Raw genomic sequence first — 9,661 nt, forward strand, 5'->3', positions numbered from 1 at the left:
GGAAAGTGTGTTAGGAATACACTTAGTAGGTTACTGGACTGGGATAGAAATGACATGGTATATTCTGTTCCTCTAATCTTCTATGAATTCACATGACCATTTACAACCTTTGATTATTTGATGATGGATTAATCACTGTTTTATCTACAGTGAATTTCAAACCCCAGGCTAGACCTTGTTATCTAATGCTTTACAGTCCCTTCCTTAGGAAATCTGTCAATTAATGACCAGGATTTACAAATTCATTTGATATTAACTTAAAACTTAATTAGAATGGAAAGAAAATTATCGTATTTCCTCAAAAAAGAAACTTCTATTTTCAGTATTCACTAAGCCCATTGGTCCTTTAAGCCATCTTTACTGCAAACCTGGCGTAGTACTTGACTTCACAGACCAAGGCAAAATTATTTTCACAAAATAAGGAAACTATGGGGACCATGAACACAGAAAGAACCCATTCAGCATCAAAACAGAATGCTCAGTTCAGCACTTTTTGTACTCTAAGAATATTTACTGAGACACAAAAACACAAAGCTCCAGGTGAAATATATGGTGAAAAGGAAAACAGAGCCTCAATTTGCTAATCAATAATTTTAATTAATATTCCTTGAACATACCAGTCATCGATATAAACTGTTAAAAATAACTGAAAAGAAAAATCTTGGCCATTGAGGCATTACTGCTCCAATAAGAAAAGAGATTTTTTCAAGAGAAAAAAAACCCAACGGAGCATTAAAAAAATTGCATCTTGATAAGCTTAAAACAAAAAGTTAAATGCAATGTACACATACTCAACACCCAGATGCTCCTAAGTTTCCACTTTTAAAAAATGAGAATTTCAAAAACATCCTACTGTGACTACTGGGGTTTTTCTTTTTTTATTACTCAACCTGCTCTCGACGGTCACTTCCATCCAATGCATACAAGAAACTGGAGCCTCCACAGAAAAAGAGTGCAAGCTTTCAGGTTTTTCTACATCACACAAAACGATTTTCTTGGTGTCAGCAAGAGCAAAGGCCAAAACTAAAGAAGAAATAATCAGAATAAGTTAGTATAATATTTGAGAAAAATGGGTATTTCATTGCTTCCCCAATTTTACTATTTTAAATACATCATAATCATAGAAATGATTTAAGGCCAAATCCTTGCTTTAAATAACTAAAAAACTAAAAGATATCTTTGCATATAGTTATGCTGTTACACCTACGCTTATTTTCAAATGCTCAAACTTTCACGAGCAATCTACTACTTTCTCGTGCACTGTTCTTAACATCTTACATATCAGAGCCTCTAGACTGGAACCTTGATGCCAAGCAGAAAATACAGAACAGGCATCAACAAATAAACAATAATATCGTTATCACCAAGACATATTGGTCCCCACCTAAAAGCTGAGAAGTGATTCCACCTGCTTGGTTCTTGGAAGGTTTTTTACTCCTCTTTTTTATTTCTCACCCTTAACGAACAGGGCCATCAAATACTGATGGGTCTTCTTCCTTTCACTGTGGCTGAATTACCTGGTATAGTTTCTCTACATAAGTCATTAACATCTTCCTAACATACCAAATTGAAGAATTTCTAAATAGAGGGCTGTGAGTTTCACTGTATACCAATACATGCAGCTTTGCTAGATGTGAGGCAATCCAAGTCTCCTCTTCTTCAAAACGATGTAAAGCAATCTTGAAATAATCATTACCAAAAAAAACCCTATTTTACTGTCGAAAAATCACAAGACATTTTTTAATGATAAAAATATCATCTACTGAAATACATTTTCACACACACTGACTTTCCTGATTTTTGAGATCGTGGCATTTTTGGATGAATAGTGCAAGATCTCAAATTATTACTTACAAAAGTTCTCTAATTTTACACATACTTTGTTTTTACGTAAAAGATGAAACAAGAACGCAGCAAAATGAGTACAGACAAAAATAGTTGTTATCTGTAAAGTGATAGGCTTTCAGGGCATTTTTACATACTTATATTTATCTAGAAAAAAAGTAAGCAATGAGGAGTACATATCATTTTACAGAAACAATTCTTTTTTTTTTTTTTAAGCACCAATGATACAGATGAACTTTAAGCTGTATGATTTGTAGCATTTTCCTGTGCTGACTGGACATGTACAGCAGCTCAAACAATGACTGTCCTTGTAACAACACATGGAAGAGGAGAGTTCAGTCCTCAGAGCTACAATGCAACAAGCTACAACATACAGGGCACCAAGAGGAGTCAGATCACACAGAAGTTGAAGGAAGCGGGTCAGAACTGATAGTCCTTCAGGTGAGGCAAGCAAATGTGCAGAGAGAATATTTATGAGCCACACATTTAATGCTAAAACACATTCTGGGGAGAAAAGGGCCATGATGGCACTGAACTGACTAGTGAGTGACAAATGAAGCTTAGGGCAAACAATGCAGGACAACACAATAGCGGAAGAACAAAACCAAAGTACTTTGTATATTCCCATCAAATTTCTTTTCAGCCTTATCTTTGCCAAGAAGTCAGATTTCATTTTAGAGATATCTTTGCCAAGAAACAAGATGGTAGAAGTAATCTGAGTTCTATGAAAACACTTTAAAGCATTTGAAAAAACAAAGTTCCCAAATTTAGAATTCTAGTATATAATAAGAATAAATTCTTTCTGGAAATAAGTTCTCTTTACAGAATACTCCTTCTGAAAAACAAAAATGTATTTTTTACAATACTATCATTACGTTTGCCATCTGGTCTCCAAGCAAGACAGGTCACTTCCTTTCCTGTATTTTCATTTGGTGGAAAACTCCAAACTCGATGAAAACTTGCAAGTCGATGAAGTAAAACCTGAGACAAAACAGATATAATGGCAAATAATAAAAAATCCGTTTCCAAAAGTAAAATATACCTAGATCCCCACTATAAAATTTTTTAAAAATCATATCAAGTATAATATTTAGCTATCAGAAGACATTCGAAGACAAAAGTGTCTGAATGAACTTAAGGTATTTTCAAAGAAATGGGTGAAACAAGGTCTAATTTAACCCTGTACCCTATACATTTCCTAACTTTCATGTCAATAAGAGACTTATCTTTTAGAAAGGAATAAGGCTGTCCAAGAAGATAACGAAAAAAGCAATAAAGGACACAAACAGAACTAGAAAGGCAGCTGTATAAGATCAAGTAACACTAAACTTGGAATCAGACAATTTCAGCTGTGTCACTTACTGGCCAAGGATCTCAGACAAGTCACTTAGTCATTCTAAATTTCCATTTCCACCGGGTATATTCCCACCTTGGAGGATCAAGATGATCCCCTGGAGCTCCTTGTGCTTCAAAAGTAAAACTGTCCCTACTCTATCCTCTATACAACTGGTAGAAATAAAGAAGAAAAGGCCTCGAACTGCATGTGCTCCTGAAGATTCCCTCCCCGCCCCACATACACCTTCTTAGTTCCCTGCACTCACAGCTCTACCACTCCCTGCCTTATCTCATAGCGTCCTTCCTTCACTCTTGGTTACAGGGAAGCCAGGACTCCCAAGGAATCGCTCATCCCCGAGACCCAGTGCTCTTTTCTGAGCCCATCTCTGACTTTCCTTACTTCTGAAACCCTTCCTCTGTGCCCTCTGGAATTCATGGTCAGGTATCAAGATCCCCTGTATCTTCACTGTCTTCCCTGAAATGTACTTCTCACCTGAGGACACTGCTTCCCTACAGGATTCTCAGGTGGTGGCCATTGTGCACACCATGTCCCCTGTACTACTACTGGGCTAGGAGATAAAGTAGATTTCCTCCTTGATGCCATTTCTGGCTGGTTTTTCTTCTCTTCTCTAAAATCCTCTAACTTTGAATCATATGCAATCAGACCATACCGCCTGCTATCCCTCTTAACTGCAGTCACCTATAGACTCCTAGGCCATCCCCCCACCCCTCCCATTCCTGGGAGATTTGGACTCCTGTCTGGCTCACTCATGCTTTCCAACACTACTCATCACCATTCTTGGTGATTTCAAGAGATACAATGTCCTGGCTTTTTGGTGCTCAACTACCTCTTCTTCAATGATCACATCCTCTACCTCACCTCAGTCACTCCCAGGGTCATGCCTGTGACCTTGTCATTACCAACAACTACAAATGCTGCCATAATCTTCAGTTGCAAACCTCCCACTTTCCATCACCACCTGTATCTCTCCTGCTCATCCCAGATACCCAACTTCAATTCTTCAACCTCACCAAGACATACAAGCCATTGACTCTACCACTGACCAACTCCTTGTCCCTCACCCGACAGGTGACCTCACTTCCCTACTTAATCGGGTTATAATCCAAAGTTCATCATTACAATCATTCCTCTTACATATAACTTCAACCCCCTTGCATCTCTCTTGCTTTGTCACAGTTAGTCACAACAACTCTGGTTAAACCCAACCATGCCTGCACCCATACTGCTGAACAGAAGAGACATACGACCATGCTCACTAGTTTCACTACAAAATCACTAACCTCATGTGGCTCTTAATACTGACGAACAATCCTACCAAGTTTCACCAGTCCACTTGTCAGCTTTTTCGTACCTCTCTTTTCTCCTCAAAATTCCAATATTTTCTTCTCCATCCTCACTCCTAAACAGCGCCCCTTCTTCTTCACTGAGAAAACGGAAGCAACAAATGCCCACAGTTGATTGCATCTATCCATCTGATCACAGTGATGCTCCTATTCTCTCCCTTCTCTCCTACTGTTGTGGCTGTACTACCTGCACTCCTCTCAGGGCCAGGACAGCGTTCCAAAACACCCTGGCAGTGGAGGGAGGCTGGAAGATTTCATAGAGGGCCTTGAGAAAGCAGATATCAATACCCTGGCAACGAGGTCATGACAGTCAACACAGTTTTGCAGGCAGCTAAGTTTCCCTGACTGCTAAGTTCTCTTTACCACCTAGTTTCCAAGGTTGGCTGCACACCACACAACTCTCACCTGGCCAGGTAACTATCAGGAAACCTGCCAAAAGGCCAAAGGAGTAAAGAAGCCAAGGTGAAGGTTTCCTTACAAAATGGCTGCCAAGTAACTAAAAACTCTCAGCAGAAATTTACAACCCGGTTACACTTGATGAAGCGCAATACAATGTGAACTAGAAATGCTAACTGACAACACTCATGCACATTCCATCAGGAATCCAGTGACGGCTATCCAACCCATTCTGTAAAACTTGGACAACAGAATAAAGATTCTTAACATCCTCCGTGGCAGCTATAGACACGCACATTCGCAACTCAAGTCTGACAATAACCCATCTTTCTTCTGCCTAAACTGCAAGTAAACTAACTGCAGAGTCTGTGGACCTACTACTATGTCTAGCTCATGAGTGACACATGAGCCTTTAAAAAGCCCACTTAACAAATAACTGAAAACCTTGGGGATGCAGGATTGCATGACTGCGTTAAGCTGCATGAAAACTGTTGTTCTGGCCATAAAATGCGGGAGGTGGGCGTATAAATGACCTTTCCCATATATGGCCCCTTAGATTCACTTAAAGTTTTCAGCAGGGCTGGAGGAAGGGGCGGGGTACACAGGTGGCCCGGGCTCGGTGTCCTCGGGGCTGCACGCCGGCTCACTCACCTCGCCCGCCGTATTGGCCAGAGCAATGAGATCCCGCTTGGGTGACCAGACCAGGAAGATGATCTCCTGCGGTAGCTGCTTCTCTCCCACCACCCGGAAGGACGGGAAACAGGTCGGGAAACGCAACATTGGGGCGGCCCTGCAACAACACCCCTAATCGGAGGCCGGCAGGGGCCCCCCGGGGCCGCCCTGCCCGGGCCCGGCGCCGGCGCCGCCTCCGCCCCCGGCCCTTCGCACAGAGCCCGGATGGTGGCGGCACCTGCTAGATGCCCCACGGCAGCCAACGCGACCCACACGGCCTCTGCCTCCTGTTCTCCCCCAGCGCGTTTGCAGCTGCCGCCGCGCGCGCGCGCCTGCGCGCGCGCTCCGGGCACTTCCGGTAGCCGGACTTCCTCGCGAGAGCACGGAGGCGCGGTCTCGAACCGCCGGAACCTCTTCGATAGTTTCTGAACCAGTGGGTCTCTGAACCAGTGGGTCTCAGCCCTGGGTGCTCAGTAGAGAGGTTTTTTTGTTTGTTTGTTTGTTTTTAAACCCCCTGCCCAGGCAGCACCCCAGACCGATTAAAAGAGAATTAATACGGAAAGGGACCAATATTTATTAAAACGCTCTAGGTGCTGCCACTTTGCAGCCAAGGTAGGAGCGTCCTACTCTAAAACCTCTGACATAGGCAAATATCTTGATTCTTTATTCCATGCCTACAACTTAGTAGTAGTAGTAGCCCCCACCATAATAAATGAGGACTGTGGGCTCAGCCAGGATTTGTCCCGTAGCTATTGGAGCATCTACTATGTGAAGGAGCCTGAGCTACACAAATGCACGGGACAGAGGCTCTGCCCTGTAAGGTTCACAGGTCAGCCTGGCGGGTTATGTGAATCAGAACCCATCTGATGCTTCTTGTTACACATTTAAATGTGTTAACTTGTTTAAAAGTTTCCACAAGTTATGAACCTGGTTAAGAGAATGTAACAGTATCATCCTGTGATTCTTGATCTTAAAGTCTGTGGTAGGAAGCCATCTACCTTTCACTTCTTTTACTTGTTCAAAGTAGAAAGGAGGCAGGATCTTCAACTTGCAACAAGCCCCGTCTTCCTGCCCTCTGTCTGGATCTAGCCCATGGGACGAAGGTGACAGAGGTAGACTAATTCATTCAGCAACAAATATTCGAGGCACTCTTTTGTGCCAGGCGATTTGTAAGTCCTGATGTTTACCCTGCTTCCTGAGATGGGCTTTTTCCCTTGCTTTTTCTGCAAACAATTTAGCATGTCCTCCAAATTCACCCACAGACAATATCCTAAGGTGAGAATGGACTTGCCTTTGTTATTCATGAAATGCGTTTTTGGGTATTATTTAATGTTCTGGGGTGGTGTGTGATTGTTAGCACAACTGATGCCACCTTGGGCACGTACAGTTCCTCCCGTCCTTCCACTGCCCTACCCAGGACTGTACTGTGCGGTAAATCACTTCTCTGTCAAGGGCATTGTCGTTAATAGATAATTGTTTAATAATCATTAGGACCAGGTGGTCTCTATGCTCTGTTAGTCCCCAAGCAATGATGGAGACCTTCCCTGACGTATTCCTGGCACCCACAAGACTAGTTACCCATTAATAAATCTTGACTTAACGAATGCACTTCCTGTTTCTCTAGGTGAACTATAAAATTGTCCCAGTGGTCCTTCGGCGATGCCGAGTGCAGCTGTGAATGCTTCCAGACCGTTGTCTGCTTGATCCCATCCTGTAAGTTACCGGATAAGCGGATCCATGGATTATATAATAGCTGCCTGCCTCATAGTCTGATCTCAAGATACCTTCTCCATCCTCCAACAGGTGGCAATAGATAATCTACATGGTGGGGGTCCAATATCTTTATCCGCTTAACAATCTTATGAAAACTGAATGCCCGTTTTCCAGAAACTTATCCTGAATATGAACCCTTATACAACACATGGAAAGGACTGTTAATAGAACTATACACTCAGTGCTACAAGACAGGGGAGAGTAACTACCTGCATATTATGAAACCTTCACAGAAGAGTATGAATTACCCAGAAGGCATGTATAACAACACAGGAAACAGCATAGTGTGAAGTTCCAGATGTGGCCATAGCACCTCATTCGTGTCAGTGGGAGTGGGTGGCAGGGATTGTTACTGGAAATGATCCAAAGTAGCCATAGGACAAGAGCTATTAACACACGGTGTTTCCAGCCTTTTCTTTTTTCTCACTGCCCCATAAAGGAGACTTTGGCTTTACCCACTACATTTCTTTGCCTTCCCCATTCTCTAAGGAAAACACTGCTTTGTCAAATTGGTTTACTTGTGCTTATGTGGCACAGGATCAAAAGGAAAAGGGGGAAAGGCCCAGAGATCAGGCATTAGTGCTTTTTAAGAAGGCAAGGACAGGAGATACAAATGTGCAGAGTGGGAGGTGGGAAAGGGGTGAGGGAAATGAAGAGAAAATAGACTTTAATAATTCCCATGATGTATATATCTATATCTAATCTATCCTCTTCCTAGTGCTTGAAAAGAAAATGCAGTGGCTAGCTCTTTTGAAATAACTTTTTGGTAGCTGGGCTGTTTCTTTGATTACTACACTCCCTGGGCTAGCTCACACCGATGGCACCTTTCCACATGTTATAACGGTGTGGGGTTGGATTCTGAAAGGCAGGAAGTTGAGAACAGAGGTTGTTGGCGCAGGGGCGTGTTGTTGACGGCATCACACTGGTTCATCGGTCATGCAAGACCTTAATTCTTGTGCCAAGGCTGATGATGGGTTAGAAAGGAAGGAAGACTAGTTGGGCAGAGGCGGGGGAGGCGAGAGGCGGGTTGCAGGAGGTGATTCCAGAGACATTTCTGAAGTAGGATAACAAGAACAGATTATTGATTAGATCGGGGGAATGAAAGCAAGGGAGTAGTCAAGACAGGTTGGGATATTTGGATGCACAGACTCAGGGAGTAGAGAACTGGTTGTTGTTGGGTGGGGTGGGATATAAGGGAAGTATGAGGGGAAGGGAGGGAAAGTAGACCAGAGCAAAGGAGTTCAGTGAGGACTACGTTCGGGTGGAGGTGTGGTGTGAAAATCCATCTGTGATGGACAAAAGGCAGCTGAAAAGGCAGGTGTGAAGGGGAAAGGTCAGGGCCTGAGCAGAGATGTGGGACTCACAGTGTACAGGGATGGAAGATGGAGTTGTGTGGGATGTGACTGATCCAGGCCAGGTGGAAAGGCTGTTATTTTGAGAGGCCTATGTTGAAGTCATAAAATAAGTGAAACATACAAAATAAGCAAATTAACTGGATTTGCTGGAAAAAAATAAATGTTAGTGATAGAATCTCTCTGCCCTGCCATGGTTGCAGTGGCACAAGTAATAACTAGAATGTGTCGGCTCATGTAAATTACAAGTCCAGTCATGGGGCCAACTTCAGGGCAGACTAGATCCAGCAACTTGGAGTCACCAGGGACCCAGCTGAAGGTGTGCACTACCATGAGGCTGGCTCCCCATGTGGTTGCTGGAAGACTGCCGACAGCACCTGGAGCTACAGGCTTCCTCATTCAGAAGGAAGAATGAGCATCTCTTCACCAGTCACAAGACTAAAGTACTGAGCTGGCGTTGTAATTAGACCAGCCCCTATCGTGAGCCTTGCTGAAATCACTCACAGGTAAAGGGGATGGAATTATGCCCAATAAAAAGTCCTCCCCAAAAGCTGGAGCGGATGTCAGTCAACCCTCTCCCAAATCCCACAGCAGGCACACAATGGAACGGGTGGGAATGATGGTGGCGAAGCGGCCCATCCATAGTGTTCAATATGACAATCGATCATTACTACTCAAAGGGTGGTTTTACGTTTGAAGTGCGTCTGGGAGATGTGGGTCTAGACTATCAGTTCGTGGTGCTTTGCTTGTCTCCCACGACCACTTCAGTTGCTGTTCGGAGAGCAACTCATGTGGCTCCCATCTGGAAAAAAAGTTCTAAGAGCTACAGAACCAGTATTCGTATGTATAGGAACTTACCTTAAGGAAATAAGATTTGAGTATAAGTACCATAGAGTAACTTATACATAGAGTATAAGTTCACC

The 9,661-nt window shown here is 43.2% G+C and overlaps 1 protein-coding gene across 3 annotated transcripts in view; it reads right to left on the minus strand.

The window, feature by feature from the left end:
* Positions 1-5,966, minus strand: part of ANAPC4 (anaphase promoting complex subunit 4) — a 44,062-nt gene extending 38,096 nt beyond the window's left edge. The window contains exons 1-4 of one of the 3 annotated variants that reach the window (XM_082462555.1): positions 5,852-5,966; positions 5,593-5,731; positions 2,721-2,826; positions 891-1,023 (exon numbers count right to left, since the gene is read on the minus strand). In XM_082462555.1, the coding sequence (XP_082318681.1) occupies positions 891-1,023; positions 2,721-2,826; positions 5,593-5,721 (368 nt within the window). In that variant the 5' untranslated portion in view covers positions 5,722-5,731; positions 5,852-5,966. Of the gene's footprint in view, positions 1-890; positions 1,024-2,720; positions 2,827-5,592 lie in introns of all 3 variants that reach the window. The other 2 variants (XM_082462553.1, XM_082462554.1) reach the window with 2 other exon arrangements.
* Between the last annotated feature and the right edge of the window lie 3,695 nt (positions 5,967-9,661).

This window comes from Balaenoptera physalus, assembly GCF_965194825.1.
Source record: "Balaenoptera physalus genome assembly, chromosome: 5".
NCBI classification, from domain to species: Eukaryota; Metazoa; Chordata; class Mammalia; order Artiodactyla; family Balaenopteridae; genus Balaenoptera; species Balaenoptera physalus.